The sequence below is a fragment of the Astatotilapia calliptera genome, chromosome 2 (assembly GCF_964374335.1).
Source record: "Astatotilapia calliptera chromosome 2, fAstCal68.1, whole genome shotgun sequence".
NCBI lineage: Eukaryota > Metazoa > Chordata > Actinopteri > Cichliformes > Cichlidae > Astatotilapia > Astatotilapia calliptera.
Window position 1 is genome coordinate 8630442 of NC_137423.1, and position 26938 is coordinate 8657379.

At 39.3% G+C, this 26938-nt stretch overlaps 4 protein-coding genes across 4 annotated transcripts; 3 read left to right on the forward strand and 1 right to left on the reverse strand.

Annotated features, from left to right (window-relative positions):
* Window positions 1-3324: 3324 nt before the first annotated feature.
* LOC113031479 (leptin receptor overlapping transcript-like 1) lies at window positions 3325-8508 on the reverse strand. The gene is made up of 4 exons (XM_026183601.2): window positions 8358-8508; window positions 7643-7718; window positions 5514-5700; window positions 3325-3921 (listed from the first exon to the last, which is right to left on the reverse strand). The coding sequence occupies exons 1-4, from the start codon at window positions 8371-8373 to the stop codon at window positions 3805-3807; spliced, it is 396 nt and encodes a 131-aa protein (XP_026039386.1). The 5' UTR covers window positions 8374-8508; the 3' UTR covers window positions 3325-3804.
* A 241-nt stretch (window positions 8509-8749) lies between these two features.
* Window positions 8750-17882, forward strand: srp72 (signal recognition particle 72). Its single transcript, XM_026183612.2, has 19 exons — window positions 8750-9038; window positions 9494-9614; window positions 9828-9948; window positions 11522-11665; window positions 11824-11935; window positions 12034-12065; window positions 12369-12493; window positions 12636-12693; window positions 12799-12930; window positions 13016-13144; window positions 13649-13721; window positions 13989-14053; window positions 14202-14297; window positions 14468-14571; window positions 14717-14794; window positions 15183-15320; window positions 15490-15527; window positions 15840-15999; window positions 16852-17882. Exons 1-19 carry the CDS (start codon window positions 8939-8941, stop codon window positions 17030-17032), a joined length of 2007 nt encoding a protein of 668 aa, XP_026039397.2. The 5' UTR covers window positions 8750-8938; the 3' UTR covers window positions 17033-17882.
* Window positions 17883-18578: 696 nt separating this feature from the next.
* LOC113031497 (snRNA-activating protein complex subunit 1-like) lies at window positions 18579-20477 on the forward strand. The gene has a single exon (XM_026183625.2). The coding sequence runs from the start codon at window positions 19247-19249 to the stop codon at window positions 20342-20344; it is 1098 nt and encodes a 365-aa protein (XP_026039410.2). The 5' UTR covers window positions 18579-19246; the 3' UTR covers window positions 20345-20477.
* A 1313-nt stretch (window positions 20478-21790) lies between these two features.
* Window positions 21791-26768, forward strand: arl9 (ADP-ribosylation factor-like 9). The gene is made up of 4 exons (XM_026183636.2): window positions 21791-22247; window positions 23764-23941; window positions 24089-24264; window positions 25344-26768. The coding sequence occupies exons 1-4, from the start codon at window positions 21960-21962 to the stop codon at window positions 25518-25520; spliced, it is 819 nt and encodes a 272-aa protein (XP_026039421.1). The 5' UTR covers window positions 21791-21959; the 3' UTR covers window positions 25521-26768.
* Window positions 26769-26938: the final 170 nt, after the last annotated feature.

Sequence of the window (26938 nt, forward strand, 5' to 3'; positions counted from 1 at the left end):
ATTGGTGCTCATAAAGGAGACGCTTTGTCTTTATTTTCCTAAATCCTTTCTCCTGCTTTATATAATAGAGCTGGACACCTCGAGAGGGGACTGTGGTTCGCTCTCGAACCTGTGGTCCAGTTTTTCTGCCACCAGAGGGAGACACACTGCCTCTAAGAGCCACTCCCCTGTGTGTACAATCGAAGACATTTTTTGGATTAGGTTTACATTCATGGATATTTAAAATGAAGACAGCCGCAAAGCTTGTTACAAGCCCAGCAAAGGAACACGAAAATAATAAATAATAAAATATTGAAATTATTTTAAAAAACATAATCAAAATAAGTTGATATTTTAATTAATTAACTGGTACTATTATTTATTTAGTTTGCTTTTTCTGGTGACAATCTGCACATTTTCCACCATAATGGAGAACCATGTCCCAAAGCAAATGTAGCAGATAGCTATGAGGCTCAGAGATCTCCATTTTGGATCTACAATCAGGCCTAAAAAGGCAGGAGAAGAACAAAGTGATCAATGTGGAGCACTGATAACCACGCATGGATCGCCATCAATCAGGATTTGATTATCTGAATGCATCTGAATAAAAAGTGAAAGTGAAACAAAAAGTTCTGCCACTATCAAAATTTGTGTTCATAACTGCAGAGCTAGAAAATTAACTGGGAGATTTTTTTTTGATAAGTTATTAAAGCAAGCAGGAGATATTTACCAAACTTCTGAGGAGTGACACCTTTCTTCTTTTTATTATTTTACACAAGAGTGAACTGGATATTTGGGGGATTTTGTGCAGTAGGTTAGACAAAAATAAGACACTGGAAGACATCGGAGTCCGTGTTTCTGTGTCTTTAAAAAATAACTATGGAAATGTTAAGCATATCAGAATACTATTCTTGCAACCTACAGAGGGTTTATGAGACGTTTTCGCTGTTTTTTTTCCCCTCACACTCATGAGCGTCTCTTAACAGCATCACTAACTCACTCAGTTATTCCCTCTGAAGACAAATCAGCATCTCTCCACCTGATACAGTTGTGCTAAGTGCATCTGTAGTCATTCAAATGAAGAAGACTTTCAAAAATGGCGTTTATTAAAAAAAAAGAAACCACCATGCTGACTTCCTCATCTTCAACATAACAATTGAGATAGAAAATGGCGTTGAACCTTGACACAAAGCATTCAGTCAAATAAATAAATACAACATCCTTCAAAGATCTGTGAGAGAAACCTAAGAATAATCCCACATCTTCACGCCAGACTGACAGTTCAGAATTAACGGCAGACTACAAAACAGAAAATCTGAGAACATTTAGAACACGTTTAGCTAAACGTGTCATACAGATGCGCACGTCCCAGAAACACCACGCAGAGTTACCCTGCTTGTCTGAACCACAGACAGGCTCACAGACTACCACCAGAGGATTCGTTCATGGGATTACATCGTGATACGCACAAATCATGTCAGTAGTACATTTTAAAGCATGTTTTTAACATAAAACAAAAATCTGCCGTCAATGTGTTGCTTTTAAAAATATTTGTATCTTTCGTAGGGCTGAACGAAGGCCGGAAATATGAGCTCTGTGATCACAAGTTCAAATTAACCCAGCAAAGGTCAGTCAGCCCATATATTTCAGCCAGAGGGTCACTCAAATGGTTCCTAATGATTTTCTTGGATGGTCTTTGACTAATGCAGGAAATACTGTAAGAGTCATACTCGAAGTCTGATTTGACAAAGCTCAAATACAGATCTAATTAATTGACCATTAAAGACTGGAACAAAGGGGTACACAGCTATAATACAGCTCTGCTAAAATACCTAAAGTTTACTTTTTAAATTGTAAGTAAAGGGAAATTAAACTAAAATACAAAATTACCAATATTTCTTAACAAAGAGTAGTTAGAGCTCAAAAACTAACTCTAAAATCACAAATAGCTTTAAACTTTAGTTGTATGGATTAAAACAAATTCAGTAAATTCTGATTAATGTTGAACTTTGGACTTGTTGACAGGCTTGGTTTTCTTTCAGAGCCCAGATGTCCTCCTGTGAAAGTTCTTATGATAAGCAATCAATCACGTCTAGCTTCATATGCAAGACATGTGAGCGAGTTCACCAAAATGCTAAACAATTCCTGTAGGACTGTTTGTTTTATTTGCTGGATGTGTGCTTCTAAAACCCTAAAAATACGATTTAAATATGGAAATTAAACTGATTGACGGCCAAAACGTGTGAAGATGTCCACTGGAAATTTGCATGGAAACAAAACATTGGATTCTTGTAATGGCTGGAGAAACTCAGAGATTTTCAAACAGTGCCATCTACAAAAAAACCAAAAAGAAAAAACCCAAAGAAAGCAACAAAACACACCTGAAGCTCCATTAGTCACTGCAGTTCTTTACAGGGTAGCATTTGCTTTACTCTTTGTTTAGTCACTACTAATGCAGTTTAAATGTAACAGCAGTCTGAGGCGCTGCACCTGACTGACTGCAGGCCCTGATTATCAAGAAGCTGCAGCAGATTACATAAACCAGCATGCAGACTTTTTTTTACACGACCCAGTACTTTCAAACTTTAATCATACGGTGTGTTTTTTTGTTCTTTTTTTGTTTTGCTGGTGTGAGGAAATACAGTATGTGCCAGAGCTGGAATGCAGAGCAAAGTCACTGGATTCTTTCACTTTGAGGGAGTCGCGTTCAAAAGCTTAAAGGCTGTTAAATGACTGACTGGGCCTCAGTTATAAGTAGCCTGGCTCTTAGGGTAGCTTGGCCGAGTTTCCAACAAGGCTGCTGTCCTTGAGCTAATCCAATGCTAGCTGGCGGCTGCTACTGGCTTTGCATGCTTTCTTGACCTAACAGAAAAACGCTAACTCACACAAACTGGAATACGAGCCAATTGGATGCAGAAAAACCTGGTGAATAAGCAGCCCGCCATGTTTGCACCTGGGAAATCACTAAGTCAGTTTAATTTGATCTCTGGTGTGATAGAGAGGGAGTTTAAAATGAATCCTTGCACACTGCTCCTGAACACCACCTCCTCACTTTGTGTCATGAGAAAAATTTATATCACATTTACACATAATGGAGTTCACATGTTAGGTACTGTTGGTGGCAATAACAGCCTGCTGCTTTCACAAGAACACTCAAGCTTAGTGTTGTTCACATTTTACTGACTGAAAGCTGAGAAAAGCCTGCATTATATCAGCTGAACTGTTGACACTCAAATCCAGTAAGACCTGTATGAAACAGAGACGTGTCTGATGAAATTTTGGCTCATATTGTGCAGATTTTTCCTCAATTTCCAGCTGACTTACATTAATTTCACAAAGAAGAAGCTCCTTCCAGTGTTTTTAATTGCAAAAAGAAGGCCAGACATTACTGACCGTATCCTTTTGGTCATTCATTTTGAAATCTTTTTAACACATCTTCAAAGATACTACACTGTAAAAGTTGTTCACCAGCTTGTAATCCTTTAAATAAAAGTGGACACATACAAAAAGATGGAAAACAAAGACTCACAGCACAAAGTCAGAAAGAGTGAAACTTAAAAATGGGAAAAAATCCAACTGAAAGTCAGCATTTTCCATCTCACTTGTGTCAGTTCAGCATGATGTGAGTGGTAAAAAAAAAAAAAAAAAAAAAGTATTGCACTGGTTTGATGTGAGTCTATGGATGGGCGGTCATCATATAAATAACAACAAGAACCAAGAACGGTAATACCATAACAGTAGTAGTAATAATAATAATAATAATAATAATAATAATTGTAACGCTAATAAAAACAGTTCAGACTAAGGTCCCCTCCAGCTGCCGTTTTACCACTGCTGCCAACTGAAGTCATCGTTGGATCCAAAGACCAGGAAGAAGCCCAGGATCGTCCCAAAGATGACTACGTTACCTGTTAGCACAAGCGCACATGCTCCCCAGGCAATCTGTAAAGTGATAAAGGAAATTCAGGTGAATGCTGAATGCTACAGAGCTTATTTGGGTAACTGAGACATTTTATTTTGCTGATTTAAAGACCTGCTTTTTGTAGAATTCAGCTCTAAATCATTAACATGCAAAGTACTTTTTCAGAGTTGGACAAAAAGGAACTGACAGTTAAAGTTAGACAATCGTTCACACACCCTTGTTGCACTTTTTTCCACCTTTTACGAAACAAGGCGGTGACTCGTTGACAAGCAGTATTTAGCAGTTGCTAAATTGTCCTATCAGTTGGTGCAGTAATAATAATAATAATAATAATAATAATGGATTGCATTTATATAGCGCTTTCAGGGCCCTCAAAGCGCTATACAGTTCCACTATTCATTCACTCTCACATTCACACACTGGTGGAGGCAAGCTATGGTTGTAGCCACAGCTTCCCTGGGGCAGACTGACAGAAGTGAGGCTGCCATATCGCGCCATCGGCCCCTCTGGCCATCACCAGTAGGCGGTAGGTGAAGTGTCTTGCCCAAGGACACAACGTCGGGGCTCGAACCAGCAACCTTCCAGTTACAAGACGAACTGCCAACTCTTAGAGCCACGATCGCCCCTTAACATTAACTAAGAAATCATATTTAAAAATCAGATTAAAGACTATATATGCTGTTGTGCACCCTGATCATTTCATAGCATACGTTACTGTTCTTTTAATTAATTCAACTGATTATGTTATTTAGGCCCCTTTGCTGGCTGCTTTCAGCCAGTTTAAAACCAAAATAACCCAAAATTGGTTATATTCTTTTTTTCTTTCTTTGCAACAAGCTGTGTCATGAATGCTTTAAAGCAAACTGCATATAATATAGTCTACTATCTTTTTTTTTGGATGGCTGGAGAAACTACAGAGACTGCTAAGGACCAGAAAGTCAAATCAGACTTCCTCAAACTAATGACTGAGCTCCAGCACTCTACCTAAAATGTCCTAAGAAATGATGTGCTTGCATGCATGTCGCTCATAGAGAAATGCAGAACCTCTGCATTTATCTGCACAACTGATAATCATTTGAAACACTGGATGCTGTTTACAGCACCTTTGCAGTCATTTATCACTTGCTGGTGGTGAATATAATCTGTTTATAATTGGCCCTGCTGGCTGACCACACAATGAAACTGTCACTTTCATTGGGCGTAAATACTGAAAGATACAGGAAGTCTATGACCTCACAACACTATACTTGCAGTTATCTGTCAGAGTTTAGCTCTTTATTGTTTTACACTTAGATTTTTGATTAACTGAGCTCTTCTGCTTTCGCCATTTTTCCATACTTCTGTGATACTTTTGTATAGCTTTTTTTAGCCATCTTGTTTTATGTCATTGTATTTATTTTATTGAGCAAGGCACTTTTTTTTCATGTTTTGGTTGCTGTTGCTTTTAGCTTATCTTAAAACTAAGCCCTTATATAGTTGTGTGTACTTTATATAGACAAAAGTCAGAACATTTAAAGTAAGCCCAACGCAGAGGATCCAGACCCTTGGTTTGGGAACCACTGCTTAAATAACCATGCAGTACACGCTGAATTAACAGGTTTCAGTTACTTACTACTTCAGCTCTTGCAAAGACGATTGGCAGGCCGAAAGCTGAGATGACGATGCCCGTCGTGAGGAAGATGGCCAGCTCTTTGCAGGCGTTACTGGCCGAGTCTGTGTCATCGACCACTCTCCGCGAGATGCAGTAAGGGATGGGAGAGAGGATGTAGAAAAAGAGCAGGAACAAAGGCCAGTATTTGCTGCAGAGAGGCGAAAAAGCGAGAGAAACAGGGGGCATAAACACCCACATGCTATGATGACAAAGGATGCAGTGAAGTGAATCGAAGGATAAAGAAGGAATCGCTGCTGAGCACTCCACACGCCAACTTAAGGGGTTTCTTTCATAAGGCAGGAGCTACGTTTCTGTAACCTCTAGATTTGAATACAGATCAGATGCAGGCCTGCAAAAAACATATCCATCTATATTGTTTTTAACACTAGCATGTAATTTGACAAGAATCTCAAAGAGCTAGATTATTATACAGTTGCGTGAAAGCTCTGTACCTGGGGAGATATTTCACTGGTGAAAAACGAACAAAAAAAATAAAACTGTAAAAATAAAACTGTGTGGAAAACATTGTGCTATATATATATATATCCAAGGAATTACGCATTTTCTTGTCACTTATAGGCTGATAAATACGCATTATGCTGAAGTGAAGCTGTTATTTACTGTAAATACAATGGCTGAAATGCAAATTAGATGAAAAAAGGCCAAATATGTTGCTGTTGCTCATCCCACATACAGCAAACGAGAAACTGTCTGCACTCATTAGAATAATAACCAAGAGGTGTGATGGTGTGCACACACACAAAACTGATCAGGTTGTCTTGTAAGTAAAGAGTATAATTATCCTGCAAACTGCAAGAACTTCTATTAACCTAAAAGTGTATATAAAGTGCTATAATTCTAAAACAGGCTTTGTACTATGGCTGTGCAATTACACATCACTTAAAATTATAATACACAGATTATTATAACAATATAGCTGAGATAGATGCTTATTTATTTTTTTTCTACAGGTTTAGTTCAGTTCACATATATTTAATTAATTATTTATCTTATTAAGGTGAATTATAATTAACGTTGATGGCAAAAAGTAAGCTTGTACTTTTAAATAAAGCCACTGTTTTTCCAGAGTGTGAGTAATTCTAACAAATAACCATTTCTCATTAATGGCCAAACTAAATGTTATTTCAAAACTGAACAGCCTTACTTTTATAAAAGCATCAGTAAATCAGCCTACTTACTGGTTTAAATCGCACCTTTCGAACATTTAATACCATCAAGATTCCAGCTTCAAGAATAAGACTAAAACTGTCCTGAACACCATCGGGAAACATCTAAGCAGCACATCAATTTAATGAAAATGATACAGTTTTATTACAACATCTTCCCATCCCGAAACAATTGTGCAACTTTTTTTTTTTCCAGTTTACCTTCTTATCTTTACACAGACTGCATGTGTAGAGTTTCTCCAGTCTAACAAACCACTAACTGCACTTACACTAAAAGCCACATGAACACATTAACACAGCACTTTTCCTATCACATACATCATATGTTTAACCTCTTCACTCTTCTCCACTAGGATCATTTTCTCTGTTTGTTGCCAGTGTACATTCATAGACCTGAAAAACCAGGATTATTTAATCATCAAACAGCTTCATATGACCACTACATCTGATTGGCAATGTTAGGATGAATTAAGCCACAAAAGGTAAAGATATCCTGGGTATGTTGAATTTACCTCTATTTTTTTGTTATTCTTTTTTTTTTAGGAGGGGGGTGACACGTGAAGATGATGTGAGTCACATTTAACCTAAAGTTATGATTGTTCAAAAAGGCATGAGAAAATAAAGTAAATTTAAAAGTACCAAATTCCAGCCCACATTTATGTACTTCAAGAGCCTGTAACTCTGATAATTGCTTAATTTAATGCAATCCTGCTTTCCTCCACTAAAAGTGGTCAGGTTCTGTCACACTTCCCTGGTTTTATATGGTGTCCTTATGCTCTAGATGTTCTAAGAACGCTAATCTGGTCATGAATGCAGCTATAGTTAAAGCTGTGAAGCTGTGACGGGATCATCAAAGGTGCCAGGAAGTACTAGGCTCACATGGTCTGTGATGGTTATACTTACTCATACACAGGGAGGGCACATCCAAGCATGAGGAACATGAGGCCGATGGCCCCTCCAAAGGAAAGGCTGATGAGAGCTGCAAGAGAAGCAGAGGATAGGGGGACCCCAGTGTTAGCACAGGGTATTATCCACAGGAAATCACTAATCTCATGGTGGCTGCAGGGCCCCTGGAGATTTGGGGCTACCATGTGATGAATCAGCTGATTTCACGTGTGTGACAGCTACGTTAGCAGCATAAACCCTGCTAACATGGGTCCACGTTAAACCCAGACAGCCATAGTCCGTGCGGCCACTGGTTAAATTCTATTAAAATCCCAGCGGCTGCCTGGAATCAGTCAGCGGCTGTGGGAAGTTAAGGCGCAGCTAGCATTAGCGTTACGGTTATTTCTGCGTTGTTGTAGTATTAAACAAGAATGGCGTTAACTGTGGCGCAAGAATGCAGCACGCTGCACTGCTACATTGTTTTCATTACGAAACGCAGAAGTTGGTTTGGTTATTTTTGTTATGTTGCGGTTGCGGTTGCCTCTACCGAAACAGTGCAGGTTCATCACCGAGCTAATGCTAACGTCTGTCAGTACTGGCCCTGCGCTAACTCCTTCTATCGTTACTTATCTGAGCGTGGCAAACGTGCCTTGTGCACATTTTGTTGAAATTATATAAACAGAGGCTGAGTTCAGAAGCTTTCTGAAGGGAATGAAAATCCCCTGCTGCTTACCTTTAATCCCGGCCATCTCTGCTGGACAAAAGCTCGCCACACAGCCCGGACGAATGACAACAGTCCCCCCTCCTTTGCTCGGTAGCCGAGTCCGACCGAAGCCAACCGAGTCTCCCCGTAGCTCCTACCCTGCCCACCGTGCTGCTTTCATATGCTGACACAAATGTAGGAATTCCGATAATTACCACTACGATCCTAAAAGCACCCAAATTAAAAGCACTGACACCGCAGAACTGTTCGTTTTAGAATTCTATAAACTCCTCCAAAAGTATTCATAAATATAATTTCCTTAATGTGTAGGCTAATAAATGTAGTTTAATATAAAGTACTATGTTTGCACTTCAATTTAACGTGTAGTAGGGTTAGCCGTGAATGCGTCAGTTGCATGCGTCATTTTGAAATTAAAAACTACATGCCCCCCAAATAGTAGGCTTTTATTAACATTGGAAGAGCGTCCCAATTTATGACTACGTTTCATTTATTCCGCACAGAAATTATTTAAAAATTAATAAACGTATTTGTTGCTGTCCCGGATGTAAACACATTCTGTTTCCGGCACCGAGAGCGTCCACTCAGCGGAGATGGCGAGTGGAGGAGTATCTGTGGCTTCTCTTTGGACCGAAGTCAACCGCTGCGGACAGAATGGAGACTACACCAGAGCCCTCAAAGCTCTTACTAAAAGTAGGTATACAGGCTGACTCTGAAAACGGAACCAGAGAGCGGACACGCGGCGGATTTTCCCCTCTGCTCCCGCAGAGCAGTACCAGCTGTTAGCATGTGTCTGAGCTAACGGCAGTCAGGGTGTTAAATACACCCGTGGAGCTTCGTGTATTAAGCTCTGATTAACGATGTGTAATAAACATATATATATACCTGCTGAATTAGCTATTTGTTGTGTGACTTTGAGCCATCGTTAAATAATATTTAGCCCCCTAAATCCACTGTCTCATGACTGACGTGTCCCTAGCCAACCACGACAGCTAACCCATGATTAGCCAGGCGGCTGTCCTGGAAACGTTAAGCGGCTGCTTTACACTCCTCTGTCCTTGCACAATCACATCAGCGTCAGGGCAAAATCTTTTTTTTTGTTCGTAGCGAGTGATGTTCACTGCTGTTTTCTTTCTGTCCTGTCGCAGTTTTACACGAAAACAGAGACGATGTGACGGCACTGCACTGTAAAGTGGTTTGCCATATCCAGAATGGGAGCTTCAAAGAGGCGCTAAATGTGATGAACACCCACTCAAAGGTGCTCGGCAGGTAAGCGGCACGCTGTCACTCACCTGTGCTTGACGTATAAATTACTCCTGTAGTTCACTGTTGACATTTAAGTGTCTAACGGTGTATAGTTTCACAGCAATTCTGCCATGCTCTAAGAAAAACGTACAAAAGTCTTGTAAGGTTTGTTCTTTATGGTGTGTTGCACATTTAACCCCTTTTTCGGGGGTGGATGGGGGTCTTTTTTCCACTCAGTGAGGTGGTGTTTGAGAAGGCATACTGCGAGTACCGGCTGAACAGAGTGGAGAGCTCCCTGAAGACCATCGAGAGTTCTCCTGAGCAGACAGACAAGCTGAAGGAGCTTTACGGTCAAGTGGTGAGGCTTATATTATATTATATTATTACTGTTTGTAGTCATGCAGTTGATGGAAGCTGTAGGAAAGAGTTGATGAAGCTAGGTTAAGACCTTAAGGCACTATAGAATTTTGCTTTAAGAGCGGCAGAGAAATATGTGAGGGTAGTGTAGTACATGTATGAGGACAGTAAGGAGGTGGCAATAGAGACTTGCAGGTCGACAGATGAGGTCAGGCAGGAGCCTCAGTGGACTGATGTTCACAAATAAGACTGATTTGTAGTAAGACAGAAATACAGCAAGACAGAGAAGCAAAACGGAATATATGATGTAACAGTGAAGACGCAAGGAGCAGAGGTGTATCTTGAGTAGTTTAAATATTTGTCAGTCATCCAAAGCAACACACAGTACACCAGAGAGCTTTATAAGAGAGTGTAGGCAGGGTGGAGTTAGTGTTTGCAGTGATTTGTGACAGAAAGATAGCAGCAAGAGGGAAGGGGAAGGTTCACAAGATGGTGGGGACTTCTATGATTTATGGTTTGAAGATGTTGGCGACACTGACCAAAAGAACGGAGAGCGAGCCGAAGATGTTAAAATTTTCATTGGGAGTGACCAAGATAGGAGTTAGAGAGGCAAGGCTGAGATGGTGTGGACATGTGCAGAGCAGGGATAGTGGATATATTGGACAAAGGATGATGAACAAGAAGCTGCCAGGCAGGAGGAAAAGAGAAAGACCACAGAGAAGTTTCGTGGATGGTAGTGAAGGAGGGCATGCAGAGGGTTGATCTGACAGTAGAGTATGCTGGAATATGGTGAGATGGAAGCAGATGATCCCTAAAGGGAGCTGTTGATAGAAGTAGATTATATTACTGTATTTATTTATTTATTTTTTTTACATTTTTTTTATACAGTTTAGTGTATATTTACTGTTTGTGCTAAAGAAGTCAGTCATTGGTCATCTACTTGTTGAAAAGAGCAGCAAAGTTAGAAGAAAAGAAAGTGTTGAGGCCTTTAAAGCTGCTGATTGTTAATATGTGGCATTTTAAAATCTGATCATCTAGCATCAGAACTGCAAACAAATCATATTCAAATTAAACGGTATACAATAAATGCAAACAGCTTGCTGTTTGAATATGTGGCTTCTGTATTTGAAACATGATTGTAAAAACATTTAAATGTTGTTAAGTAACATTGTAAAAAAGCAGATAGCAAAAGTGTAATTGAGCAATTTTTCTCTGAAACGGAGACATCAGGGTTGTAGAGCGAAGCATTTTCACCTCTTAACGCCACTGCTCTATTTATGTTTGTCTTAAAGTAACTTCAGTGTTGTTAAAACTATCCCCAATATTTGTGAATATCAGCTTGTTACAATCTTTATGCAGTCTGTATGATTTACTATTATTATTTATTACAGTGAGACATTCTTTTGAGAACACAAGTGTTTTGGGTTTTGTTGGTTGGTGAGTGAGAATGAGAGATTTGTAATAAATGGTCAGCTTGGCAATTTCTGTGTATTTCTAACAGGATATTATTTTCGTCTTGTTGTGAGAAGAGTGACGACGTCTGCTAATCTGAACCAGCTCTTTTCTTTGTGCAGTTGTACAGACTGGAGCGCTACGATGAGTGCAAGTCTGTCTACACGGATCTGATCAGGAACTCCCAGGACGAGTACGAAGAGGAGAGGAAGACCAACCTCGCCGCTGTGGTGGCTGCAATGAGTCAGTGGGAGAAGGCTCCAATGGTAAGCATTCATTGGCACAGTTCATCAGTCAGCTTTTCATTTGAGTTTTTAAATCAAAAACTTACTCCCTCCACTTTGTTGCACAGAACTGGAGTCGGACTGTTTGAGTAGAACTAGAATAAACTCATGTTTGAACATGTTATGTTTTCCTTTTGCAGGAAGATCTGGGTCTGCCTGAGTCAACGTATGAGCTCTGCTACAATGCTACCTGTTCTCTGATTGGCCAAGGAAAGCTTACAGAGGCCCTCAATAAACTACAGCAAGCAGAAGGTCAGTTTATATTCAGTCTCTGCTATCAAGCTGGTGTTTGATGTATTTTTAAAATGATGTAATGACCTCAGACATAAACTGATCATTTCTTCTGACAGAGCTTTGCAGAGTCTCGCTGGCAGATGATTCTGTAAGTGTTTTTGAGACCTATTTCAATTTCACTTCTAGTAATTTCACCTAAACGATGGTCCAGAAGTATGTCACAAGTCTAGTGAAATTTAGTCCACTCTTAACATACTTTTAAGTCTTAAAATATTCTACATTTATGCATTATTTACATAAAAATTGTATGGGAATAACCTTGCTGTAATCATATTTTGGCCATATATGTATATTGATATGCTAAGCTTGTTCATAATTATCTTGTATTTGTAACACTTAGTTTTCACCGTTTTCCAGCTAATCACCATCATTTCTTGTTTGTCCCTTTCAGGATATGACTGAGGAGGACATCCAGTCGGAGCTGGCCGTCATCCATTCTCAGATGGCGTACGTCATGCAGTTGCAGGGTCGCACAGATGAGGCTCTGCAGCTCTACAACCAGGTCATCAAGCTCAAGTGAGTTGTGGCATCATCGCATCAAATTTAGTCTCAAAAAAGATGATGGGGATGCATTTAGACAGTTCAGAAGCATCTAGAGGCAGGCATTAAGTTGTTAAATAGATTTTCCGCTTGCTCTAATTCTTTGATTTAATTTCAGGCCATCTGACGTGGGGCTGCTTGCTGTGACTGCCAACAATATCATCACCATAAACAAGGTGGGTTTGAACCTCCCTGAAATCCACTTTCAGACGCTAAACAGGGATCATAAAACTAAAATTTCAGCCACGACGCTGGTGCTAAGGCTCGGTCTCTTTCCTCAGGACCAAAACGTGTTTGACTCAAAGAAAAAGGTGAAGCTGACGAATGCTGAAGGTGTTGAGTACAAGCTGGCAAAGAAACAGCTGCAGGCCATTGACTTCAACAAAGCCTTGCTGGCCATGTACACTAATCAGGTACGGGTGTGATTGGAGGAGGAATGAAAAATAATTAATAATAGGTAATTATTTTCACACCGATGGTGCTTTTGCCCGTTAACAGGCTGACCAGTGCAGGAAGCTGTCATCCAGTCTTCAGGCTCAAAATCCAGGACATCCACGGCCGGTCCTTATCCAGGTGGCTCAGCTGTGCAGAGAGAAGCAGCACAGCAGGGCCATAGAGCTGCTCCAGGTATTAATGATGCACACTGCTCCTTATTATGAGAACCGATACACATTCTCCTCCTTTTGTCTGATTATGAGAAAATGATCAAATGATGCACCAGTTAACCTAAAAAATCACAGTGGTGAAAGCTGATTGAATATATAGTTAATATCGCACTTTAAAAATCCTTCAATGAAAATGTTAAAAAGTATAGAAGCAGAAAAAAGTACTGAAAGATTTGCTTTTTTCAGGGGTTTTTTTTGTTGTTTGTTTTTTAAAAGAATTCATCTACGAAATGTTTTCACTGTGGTTGTGTGGTTTTTAAAAATACTGAAAAATGTCTTCACAGTTAAAAGTGATGCTTAACTGTGAAGACGGGAATACAAAAAGGGATACAAAAAAAAGATGCCCTAAAACACTTACAACACTATTGGGTTTGGATGAAAATGTTCGTATTTTGTCCTTCAGTAATTAATAGTTTCATTAATTCTGTTAACTGATCTTTTTCTTTTCTTTTTTTTTATTTTGCAGCAATTCTCCGATCAGAATCCAGAGAGTGCGTCTGGCATCAAACTGACAATGGCACAACTCTATTTAGTACAAGGTAGTGATCTGCATTCGAACACACACACCCCGCTCTGTCTTACTGTTTTTTTTTTCTCTGTGGACGTGATAGTATTTCATATTTCTAGCTTCCTAAAACAAACACGCACATTGATTATTATCGCCTGAGTACTGAAACAACAATAATTAATAAAGAAACAAACGAGTGCAACTTCAAAAGGTTTTTTACCTTTAAACTTTGAGCAGTTTAATTTTGATACATGCTCCTCATTAGGTGTTATAATCCAATGAATGGTTTGGTCTTCAGGTCATGTGACAAAAGCCTGTGATGTCCTGAGGTCCATTGAAGAGTTCAAGCACAAACCAGGGATGGTAAGACTAAAGATGCTACTTTGACTTTTTTTTTTTTCTTAAATTGTTGTTTTTCTTAATTAAAATGCCCCGTTAATGTCAAAATTGTTGACTTTTACGTTTTTTGTTCTCTCATATATTTATTTTGACCATGTCATCGTCTCTTCAGGTTTCAGCTCTGGTAACAATGTACTCCCATGAAGAAGACATCGACAGCGCCATCGATGTTTTCAAACAAGCTATTGAGCATTACCAGTCTGAACAGGTTTGTGTGTCACGGATGGTGGTTCGTGTTGTGCAAGTCTGAACCACTGTTTTACACTTTAATTTCTGTTGTGTATAGGTCAAACACTTTTTAAGTGTGCATTTTGATTTCAGTTAGCTTTCATTTTAGACGTGTGAACGTGTTCCCACTGTGTCTTTTCTCCTACACAGCCTGGATCTGCTACACATTTGGCTCTTGTAAGAGAAGCTGCCAATTTCAAGCTGAAGTATGGACGGAAAAAAGAAGCCATTAGTGACCTGGAGCAGCTGTGGAAGTGAGTTAAATCCCTGCTAAACACTCGGCTGGTTCAACATGTGTCAAGTCTTTTTAAATCTCACAGATGCTGGTTTTATTTCTTTATAAAATATACCTCAAATGTCATCAAACAGTTTTCATAAAAATCACTTTTCTCAAAACAGACAAAACACCAAGGACGTCCACACATTGGCACAACTCATCTCTGCATATTCTCTAGTGGACACGGATAAAGCCAAATCGTATCCTTTCATATTATTAAATACAACTTATGGACGCTTAAACGGTTTTGTTTTGTTTTTTTTACTAACTGGAACATATTTGGATTCTCAAATAACATTTGTTTTGTGAAAAATATCAAATATATTCTGATTTTAGCTCCTTCAATTTGAGGATTTGTTATTTTTCTCTGTGGGAAACTAATGTTTTTGTGCTTGGAAGTCAGAGAGAAAACAAAAAAGATAAAAAGACCTTCTTTAGCTCATTTTCAACAAAGCTTGGTATTATGTTGACAAAATAGTTTATTAATTTTACAAATGATCCATACCTTATTGAAGTAAATGTAACCCAGGAAGACCAGGATGTAATCTGGATGTCAGCAGTTGTTGCATCCTTAGCTTTTTTCTACAGGCTCAGCAAACACCTACCGTCTGCAGACACCATGTCTTTCAACGTGGACGTTGACGAGCTGGAGAATTCCCACGGAGCCACATACGTCAGGAAAAAAGCCGCTAAAGTCGTGGGAGAAAACCCTCCCAAAGAACAAGGGTAAATGTCTGTTACTCTCTTCTGTGGCTACTTTTGTTATTTTTTTTGTTTTTGTGTTTTGTTGTGTTTTTTTTTTTGGGGGGGGGGGGTTGTAAACAAAACATTCAAAAGAACGAGGGACACATTGACAAGTTTCTTTGTTTTTTTTCTCCTTTATTTTCTTTAAAAGCCATGGTGAAATCAAAAAGAAGAAGAAGAAAAAGAAAGGTATGTCTTTCAATCACTTGCTAAGATTTAGATTGAATCTGTTCTGGAAGTTTTTATTTACACATACAAAAGGCCATGAAATTATTTCTTCTAAATGAGCAAAAACATCTAATTGTATCTTTTTTGTTCTCCTTAGAGAAAAAGAGTTTGATTAATGATGTAGGAAATTCAAATGCACACTGAGCGGCCAAAACATTAAAACCACTGTTAGGAAAAGAGAATAATTCAGATTTTTTTTTTGTTTTCTCTGTTGAAGATATTTTGTCTAGTTATTGCTCATAAAGTACTCACACCATACCATCTTCCTTTTAGGAAAATTGCCCAAGAACTATGACCCCAAAGTGACCCCTGACCCCGAGAGGTGGCTTCCTATGAAGGAGCGCTCCTACTACAGAGGGAAGAAGAAGGGCAAGAAGAAGGATCAAATAGGAAAAGGCACACAGGGAGCGACGGCAGGAGCTTCAGCAGAGCTGTGAGTAAACTCCGCAGTCACACGCACAACCAGCCGAGGCGCCTGGGTGCAATTTCCTGTAATTGTAAACCCAGTTATTAACGGCACTAATGGAGGAAAAGCAACTGAGATTGTTCTTTTGTTTTCATGCCAATGAACTCTGAAATCAGATCAGAGCCGCAGCTGCTTTGCGGGAGGAAGGGCTCATCTGTTGTTGAGAACAAAATTATTCTCAGTCTCTCCTAAAGGAGAAATCCATCTGCCACCATTCATCTGAACTACCGCAGCTCCAAAACAGAACAGGGGAGAGAACGACTCCATCTACAACAGATTTTTCTGCACATACCCTCACTTTTACTTTGAAATTTCAATTGCTATTAACCAGCTACTTACAGCCCTTGAGCTTGAGTTTCCCTATTAGCAACTGAGCAGGTTACTCTTTGATGCCCTCCAGTTTCTCTTTTACAGAAGCTAAAATTATTTATTAATAATCCTAACAAAGTTTGTGCTGTTGTTGCACCACCCAAGGATGTCTGAAGATGCAGATGCAACTTATTGCTCTTATTTTGAAAGTTCAGTCGCCGTTAACCAGCTGGACTTGGACCCTAATGGCAGGCTGAGCAGGTCACTGTTGAAAGTCAGTTATTCAAACATGGATGATAAACTTATCAAACATCATGCTGCTACCTGAATTTATAAATACATGAAAAGTGGAGGTGGTGGGAGACACTGTCCAACAAAAGCTTTGTTGCTAATCAAACGTTTATTTCACTCATCCACGTCACAGAAGGAAACTCAGATCCTGAATAAACAAACTCAGCGCTATAATTTTCCGGCCCTTCTAACTGCACTGTGGCTCTTGTCTCTCTTCAGGGATGCCAGTAAGACTGCCAGCAGCCCCCCTACCTCACCGAGACCAGGGTCTGCGTCCGGCTCTTCTACAGCCCCCGCCAGCGGCGTAGTTCCCCCACGACAGCAGAAACCGTCGTCCTCAGGCGCCACTCGCAAGAAAGCACCGCAAAAGAAGAAGAAAGGAGGCAAAGGAGGCTGGTAGACAGTGGGAAGCAATGTGAGGAAGAAGGCTGTTGGCATCTGAGCAGCAGAGAATTTAGAAGCTTTTTTTTTTTTCCTTCGTTTTTTTAAAATTCAGTTTTATTTTTTTTTTCTTTTATTTTTTCTGTTCAGGTCATTTGATCAAACCAAAATCCTCCCCGCTGCTCATCGACACCATGAATCTGACTTTTTTTTACAAAGTAAAGGAGAAAAAAAAGAGTTGACGATTGAAAGGACAGTTCCACTGAAATTGACTTTTTGTTGCTCTGCAAAACCAGCGTTTGTTTTCACTGAATCAATAACACCACAGATATCCATATTCTCATTAAATGTCCATTGAATTGTCTTCTTGGCTGCATATTTCTACACCTTAACAGTTGCACTGTATTTAGCATTTTTCTTTATTTTTAAGCAAAAACAAATTCTGATCAATCAAAAATGAATTAAGTGTTTAAATCATGTATGCATTAAGGAGCTCAGTCATGTCTTTATTGCATTTTAAGCATTGTTAAGTACTCTTAAAACAGCGAGTATCCTTCATTAGAATTAGGGGCGTTATAAAACTGCTTTTGCAGAGTAACTCAAAGTTCAGAATTTAGGGTAATGGTGCTTAAACCTGTTGAGTTTCAGTATTAGCGTGTCCAGCTCCACCTGATAGTTTCACCTTTCTTTAATATTTCAATGTATTTTCAGTTAGCTACAGTAAAGTAACAGATATTTATTTTTGAATTTATTTGTCTGAATTCAAGCAAAAGGATTTTGATTCTGTCACATGCATGTGTTCAGAAAGACACTATTTTGGCCAAACAGGTTTTCATTTTGTTAAGTCTAAATAAAACTGAACAGCGATGCTCCTGCTGTGAGTTTTTTTCCTAGTATGGCTCATTTTGAGGCTTTGTGCATGAATGGAGATGTTTATAGAAGAGACTGGATGTATTTGTTGATGTTTACTGAAAATTCTCTGCTGGTCTTCTTAAAGATGGGTTGCTGTTTAAATTTTATCCATCACTCCAAAGTTCTTACTCTCACACATTAGAAAAAAAATTTCACCTTAGAAGCTTTTTTTCAGCGGCAAATTTTCCATGACAACATACCTCCTGGGGTCATTAGAGCATACACTGAACGTGTATGGAGAATAGTGGATGTGCTGGAAAAGAGGAAGACCACAGCTATGAATGTGAGATGGAGCCAAATGATCCAGATCATGATGAAGAAAAAGATCATAACTTTGACATTTAAGACTAAATGTAGCTGAAATTAAATTATGCAATGCTTTAAAATGTCCTGTTAATGTAATATTTGGGGGTTTTTTTAATGGTTAACGCAGGTCATTTTTTATAATTTAAGTAAAGGAAGTTAAACTGCACCTTAAATTTTCTCATACTTAATAATCTCTGTTGCTCTGTGAGATATGAAGCCATCATGTGGTCACAGAGAAAAATTACATGTGTAGCCATTTATTTAAAATCTCCAAAAATCCCTTTTTTGCTTGTTATTATAGGAGGAACTTCTATTATACTGAAAATCAGATTACCGTGGTGTGCTTGTAATATTTTAATCCAGCATTTTTGAAAAAAAACAACAGAATAAACATGGATTTCACTTGCTGTAGTAGCACATAATCTAAAGGTCACTGGTGCATCATTTCTAAGTGATTAACAGCAACAAATGTCAATTTACCAACCAGCTGGTTCACTTCCTGATGCTCTTGCCTGGACTCTGCCTCGCCTCTCTAACGTTGGTCCAAATCCACTAAATCTGAGCAGTCCCTCTGATAAGCTTCTGTCTAATCTTGTCCACCCTGGTTACTCCCAGTCTTATTTTCAGTTCTGCCATGTCCAGCTCACCCTCCTGTCTTTTTGCCAGTACAACTCCATGCTGGTCCTATTCCTGCCTACCTACCTGTATGGCATGAGGTTGCCATAGCACTGCTTTACTCTTACAAAATGTCATAAAAAAGGAAATGTTAAGTTTGTCAAAATAAGCTGTTATTAAGAAAAACCCAGCCTCTCATTGTGCAAAGTCATCCCCTGGGCTAAGTTAGGGCCCAGTATGTTTGATGCACCTGGTTTAAATGGTTTTTACTTGGTACATCCTGCCACTACTGGGCGCTCTTGCTTGGTAATTTGCCATCAACGCACTACACCTGCTTTGACCACAGCTCACTTGTGGAGCAGCCAGCCTGAGTGAATCTCTGTGGGTTTTGGATGAAACGATGCCTCGTTTGCCGTGTGTTTACTCAGACTTCTTCTATGGCCCTCTGACTGAAGATGTGGAGGAGCTACTGGGGCGCTTCCAGCAGATAGACTCGGTCAGGTATGAGGATTTTTCAGCCCTCTGGAGGGAGATGGGCTTCTCTGATCTCTTCATTGGCACCATCAATGCGGGTGAACTGAAGCGGTTCTGCAGGGTGACTCTGGCCACAGCTGTAAAGTACTTCCTACCTCCATACAGCTACCAGATCCGAGTGGGGGGCTTGTACCTGATGTTTGGTTTCTACCACACGCAGCTCGCCGAACCACCTGTGATGATCCGGCTCGCTCTGAAGGACTGGACCCACGTGCAAGCCTTTCTCAAGGAATCTGTAGAATCCGGCCATCTTGATGTAGTTTATATCTACAAGAAGCTTGTGGCATCCAAAGCCATCCACTACACGGCCATGCCGCATTTTCTGACCTTCCAGAAGCAGCAGAAGCCAAAGAAGGACCATGTGTGCCCTGAGTTTCTGAGCAGGACAACCGCGGTGCGTGAGCTCATCAGTGCAGACACCCTGGAAGAGATAGCCAACCTCCAGAGCCTGTACGAGAAGCTGAAGGAGACCACCAAGGATGTGGGTTCCCAGATCACAATGACCCACAGAGACTTCACCTCACGCCTGAGAGACTGCATGTCAGAGTTCATCACCTGGCAGAACAAAACGTTCACCTCACAGCTACTCAAAGACAAGAAGGAAAGAGATGAAGAGGAGGAGGAAGAAGAAGAAGAGGAGGAAGAAGATGAGAAGGAGTCCTGCAGCAAAAGAGCGAGGCTTCTGTCCTCCATCAAGCAGAAGAGCTACAGCAATGTTCAGAAGGCGCCCAAGTCCAGGAGGCACCAGCAGGGTGAGCCAGCGGACTTGTCCAGTTTGGGGACTGAGCAGGTCCAGCGGGTCCCACAGAAAAAAAGACCACCTTCTCTCCGGGCCCGGACCTGGAAGAACCTCGGGGTGAAACAACAGGACAGCAACCTGCCACCCTGGCTGCTAAGTGCTCCTGAGCTGGAGGACGGGGTGCCAGTGAGGAGGACCAACCAGGCGGAGCCCTACAGGATGTGAAGGAGGAGGAGAGAAGATCATTAAAATAATTTAATCTACTATGTTTGTCACTGTTCAACTGGAATAAGTTAAGAAACTATAAATAAATGTTTTTGTTATAAAAATCATAATTTGAAAGGCTTCAATATATCTAAAATAATTTTTCTATACATTTTCGAATCTAACATTAGAAACCAGTTAACTGTGTTTTGTGTTAATTTCATGTTAAACTGTTGCAGGTCTGAATCCTTTTGTAATCCTTAATGAATCACTTACATGCTTTAAAGCCTCTGAAATCACCCAGAAGTGTATTTTAATACCACGGGTGGAAATAGAAAGAAAGAATAATATAATAGGTACCACCTTTGCAATGGGGAAAAAAAATAAATGAGGAGGAAACTTTTATCATAGTTAAAATTAGGCTATAAGAATTGTAAAATGAAATAAATTTCGTCTTATTTATTTGATTTAGCCTGTCTTTGTGTTACTAAGCGAGATTTATTTACATTTTTAAGGACCACATTGTAACCTTTTTGAGTTTAATTTAATATAAAGTCTGAATTACCTCTGGAGTTTTCTCCTTTGATTTGTATAACAAAAACAATATAAAATAAATTCTGAGAATGCATCTAATGCCCTATCCATTTGCAAAAGAAAGGGGGGGGGGACTAAGAGTGTTTTTTTTAAATATATATTTAATTAAAATGTATGGATCCCAGTCTTTAAATCACAAAATGCTTAGATGTTAAATAAGAAGGGAAGGATTTTATGTATGCGCTGTTATTCAAGCAATTAAAATGTTAAACATTTTAATTTCAGTTTTTTTTTTCTTGTGTATGAGTTCAGGTATCTCCACTGCAGGAATAGTAGTTCATTTTATTAATGACACTTGGGTTAAAGCCACCTAGCGGTCTGGATTCAACCCTTTTGTAGCCAATTTGATCCCCAGCTTGCTATCCCTCCTTCAACATTTTCACAATTTTTTTTATTCTTGAAAATAAATATTTACTTTTTCCAACATTAAAAATAAAGAAGGTGTGACATTGGGTAAAATTACAGTTAAACTAATATTAGCACTTAGCTCAAATAAGTGATCAATAAAATAACATGGAATAATGACAAAACAATGAAAAAATATGGGGTAAAAATAAAAATACATAAAACCATCAAATATCGCAAATTAAATAAAAAATTATACTTTGACTAAGCAGGATAATTAGAACAGTTACCACTTCTTTTTTTACTGCAGTAATTGTTCTTAAAATTTAAACTTTATATTGGCTACTAGTAATTTATATATTTTAAATGCAAGTGTATTATACAGTAGTTGGACACCCTAGCGGTCAGAGTGCGAATAACAGCGTTAAAGAAATGGTTGCATTAAAACATTTCAAGATTATTTTGCGCCATCTGGCGGCCGGTCTCAGAACTGCATCAACACCTCCGCGCACTTTATCCGGAAATATCGTTTTGAGAAGTTCCTCCGGAGCTTCCGGTCTGTTAATCCACTTGTTGAGCAGAGGAGAGGGGCGGGGAAGCGCTTACGGACTTACATTTTCACCAGAACTCCAATCATGTCGCAGGCAAACGGGTAAACGGCGCCCAGACAGAGCAGCAAAGCCGGCAGTTGAGCACCATGTTGAGTTTGAGCAGAGCTGGTATCGTCGGCGCCTCCGTCGCTGTGGCGGGAGGAGTCGCTTTTCTTATCTGGAACTATGCGTCCTCCTCCGGGGAGGAGAAGCCCGAAACACGCCTGGGAGAGGTCGGTGAAAGTGACAGAGAGCAGCGGGAAGGAGAGAAGGATGAAATAAGAGAGGAAGAGACTCCGGTGATTAAAGCTCAGCAGCAGCAGACACAGTGTGCTGAGCCCACAACGGCCGTGGTTGAACCTGTAGCAGCTGCTGAAGTTCGGAACACATCACAGGTAACGTTCACCGGACACACCTGTGTGGAAATGTTCAGACTGCTGCTCCTAAAACACTACATCTGTGCCTTCACCCCAGCTGCCCCCCCCCGGGTTTTACACTTAAGACGAGACGAAGAAGCGTTTCGGTAAAATAACTTATTTTACATGTTGCGTAAAGTTGTACATATTTCAGCGGCAAATGCACGTTCTTTGGGGTTCCCACGTGGTGTTCTGGGAAATGTAGGCTGTTCCATTCAACTCAAAGGCGGTTTTCGGGACAGTTTAGTGAGGCAGCGGCTGGATTAATCTGCACATTTTATATATTAATTCATTTTTTTTTATTTACATCCCAAGAGAAGTTATTAAATAAAATAATTAAATAAATACAAAAGTAAAAAAAAATTTCACTGAGTAAATGGACATTTTGAAATATCTAAAATAAAATATGGGATGTGTAAACCAAAAAAGAGATTTTTTTTTCTTTTAGGTTATTATTATTATTATTAGTGCATATTACATTTTACTAACTAAACTAAAATAATGTCTGAGCTCGACCTACTGGACGGAAGCTTATTATAGTTAACTTAAAAAAAAATCTGTCTAATTGTATTTAACGAATATAAAAATAATAAGAAAAAAAATTGAAAAACTAAGTATTTTTTAAAAAAAAGACCAATTAAATGTGCTAAGTTTTGTTATTTTGGTTAAGACTGGAATCAACTGCTTTCAAAAAGTTCTGTGTTTATATTGTAACATCTATAGTCAATTTCCTAAATCCTGCATCTGGCATGTACCCCAAATACAATAATACTTTAAAAGACTAAAACTCTGGCCCTGAAACTTACAAAAACTAAACTAAAACTAATCATTTTTCAGACAATAAAAATAAACTAAAATGAGCAATCACACTCTGGAAATTAACTGAAACTAAACTGAAATAAAAACAAAAGTCAAAGTGAAATAAATATAAAAACTAATCAAGAAAATACAAAACTATGATAACTCGGCCTGGAACAAGTTAAGAGACACTATTTGGCATGATTATGAATAAAGAGTAAAAAGGACCTTCCTTCCAAGATTTAACATGAGAAACAGGAAAAACTGCTTATTTCTGCACAGTTCTACACTATGCCGTATATTAGACCTATTCACAGTATTTTTAAATACTAAACAAAATCTGAAACATTAAGACAGTTGTTTGGTATATATTATCAATATTAGCTGTTCCTAAATAATATTTTTCTAAAGAATTATATACATTTTGGCGTTTCTTTGAGATTGAGAAACTGTCTACAGTACTTCTAGCCTGAGATTTATTTTTAATTACTAACCTGCAATATCAGTTCTGTCAGCTAACATCTGATTTTCTTCTTAAGATAATAATTAAACATCTTTTTTTGACTTAAATAATTTTTTTAAATAAAACTCAATTTTTACATTTACATTTCCTGAACCAATGACATCATAGAGGAAATAATCCTTTTTAATATTGGTGTGAATATCAGGCTCTGATCCAGTGTGGTCTGTGTTCCAGTCCCAGCCTGTGAAGTCAAAGGGAACACAGGTTCTGGTTCTGGGTCTCGATGGATCCGGAAAGACCAGCCTGCTGCAGTCTTTGTCCACCGGCCGCCTGGAGCAGGACATACAGCCGACACAGGGCTTCAACGCCGTCTCCATCAACAAAGATGACTGCTATATCGAGTTTCTGGAAAGTAAGCCTGAGCCCATCTTTAGTATGCTCTGTCTCATATGATCCAGTTGAAAATCACATATGTGTTGCTGTATAATGCATAAAATGTAACAGAAATAAACACGGGAGTTGTATTTGAACAGTGTGTGTTGTCTCTCTCTTTTGACAGTTGGAGGTAAAGAGGATCTGCGGCCATATTGGCAGAAATATATCCCTAAAGCACTGCTGCTGGTATTTGTAGTCGACTCGTCCAACCCGCAGCTCTTTCCAGTGGCAAAGAAACACCTACACGAGCTGCTGGCCTCTCGTCCAAGCCTGCCTTTAATGGTGCTGGCCAACAAACAGGTGGGCGTGAAAGAAACAAGTTCAATTGATTTGTTTCAGACTTGCAACTGATGCAACTAAAGTAAACACAAAATAGAACTGGCTTTTAATGTGAAGAATTGCATTTATTTATTTATTTTCTACCCTGAACTCCTATCTTGTAACATGTCAACAGCAGGAAACAACAAAATAGAGATTTTCAGATATCAAGCTAAGCTGCAGCTGCCTGAAGTTTGGAGAAGGCTGCATTAGGCTTCGATGAACACACCTCATCACAGTCTTGTGATCACTCTCACTAAGCTCCTCTGTACGACATGTTCAGCTTTTTAATAAAAGGCATGTCTGTGCCACATAAACATTTTAACATGCACCAGTGATGTTACTGGTAGATGTGTGCTCCTTCCCTCTGCACGAGCTGTGGATAGCGATCTAAAGGATAGAACACCTTGGCCAGGGTTCAAAGCGAGCTAAGTTGATCTGAAAATGTGATGTCAACAGACTCCATGCACCGATTAGCCATGAGAGCAACTTGCCCAGACGCTTGCAAAGAAAAGCGTCTGGGCTTCTTTAAGTTGCTTGAAGACGTTTCACCTCTCATCCGAGAAGCTTCTTCTTTGATCCTTCTCTGAAGAAGCTTCTCGGATGAGAGGTGAAACGTCTTCAAGCAACTTAAAGAAGTCCAGACGCTTTTCTTTGCAAGCTCCTTTCACTACGATGACCTGGATGACTGAGAACCTTCACAGACAGGTGTTTTAAAACTGAATGATGTGTCAGTCTATCACTTGCATTTCCTTTTGATTTGTATCTGTTTGCATTTTCTGTCCATCTGAAAAGCACGTATGTCGATTTAGATGTCACTAAATAAAATCTGAAAGATGGCTTCCATCCTTTTCTCATTTTCATATTTTGGGTTAAAATCACTGAAGCAGCAAACCCTGCAAATTTTATTCTGCAGTAATTTGGTGGTGGATAAAATGTCAGCAAAGATTTCTCAGACATTACGCCCTTCAAATAAGTTCATCTTTATATTTTTTTTTATATAATATAGGAGTATATCATCCTTATCTTACTTAATGCTCAATGTTTTTTTCTTTCTCCAGGACCTTCCAGGTTCCTGCGGCATCACTGACCTCCACGACGCTCTGTCTCTGTCCGAGCTCGGCGACCGGCGCTTGTTCCTCATCGCTACCCACGTGAAGGAGGGCGAGACGGAGCTGAGCTCTGGCGTGCAGGACGCTCAGGCCCTGATCTCCCAGTTGGTTTGTGACGGTTTATGAAACGCACTGTTAACTCCTGTCACTTAATCACATTCAGTGAGCTCTTTGCACTTTTTTTTTAACTTTACTGTTTTCACTACGTTTGTAGGCTAAACCTCTGGTATTTATTTCTGTTGGTATTTCACGTTTGTGAGGAGGAAAAAAAACCCTCACTGTTTGTTGGCCTGTTAAATTTTTTTTATTGATTTGTGTCAAACTGGGAGAACACAAAACCATTATCTCTATTTTTGTCCCAGCAGGTGATGTGTGGAGCCACAAATGTTAACATTTACAAGACTGTTACTGTGTTTTAAATTTTTAATTCCTTCTAATGTTGTTTGGAGCTGCAGTTGCAGTAGTTTTCAAATCGATCTTAATGATTTAAATGTGTCAGCGTATTTCATACTTGCATACAAATCTCAAGCTGCTTAAATTCGTCATATCAGCTGAGACAAGTGGTCCAAACTAACTTTTACTGACTGAGATCTCAAATTAAAACATAAAATTTTGTGCTTTTGGACTGTACACCACCACAGTGAACATCAAGTCCAGACTTTCAGTATTAATTCGTGGGTTTTAATAGAAGTGCTGCATAAACTGTTGAGGAATTACAGCCATTTTTATACACACCCCTCCTTCTCCATACATTTCTCTACCCATTATTCTGTTAGTTAGTCTTGGTTTAATCTGTTCAAACGTATATATATTTATATGATTTTTGACAAAGTATGATCGGGCTTTCCTGGATTGTACACTAACAGTGATTTGCCCACCTCCCTGAGAGCAGTCTTGACTGGTTAGATAGTAATGATGTTTCGTAACCATGGAAAGAACTCTGGGATCATTCTCACTGATTTTTCCTCCCCGGTCTTCCAGGCCTTTAGGTTTTGCTGAGCTGGCCGATACCGCATTATTGATTTGGCCTCTCCTCAAGTGTTTGCTGTCTCTCTGATAGGTGTAGTTTGGTTTTCAGATCAATGAAGACCTTCTCCGCTTTAATCGACACTTCTTTGGACCTCATATTGAGAAATCCAGTGAACGGCTATCAGATGCAAGTTTAACACTTCAAATCATTTATCTGCTTTCTATTGAAAAACGAGCAGGGAATTGTTCATCAACTGTCCAATTACTTTTGAGACTGGACTGTGTATTAAAAGGCTGTAATTCCTAAACAGTTGACATTTTTTTGTTGAAGCCCTTAAATTTAAGATAAAAGTCTGTTCTTCAAACACATCTGGACTGTTTGATTTAAAATCCTCTGTGGTGGTGTATGGGGAAAGGCAAAATTACAACAACAAAAAATTCATGAAAGGTTCAACTGTTAAAATGTCTGAAAGTGACACCATTTTGCCATGTGGGGCCGCTAAAGTGCAAACTTTGACTCTGTTCTGCCGTTAATATCAAAATCTTGAAACATTTAAGCATAACGGAAAAAAACT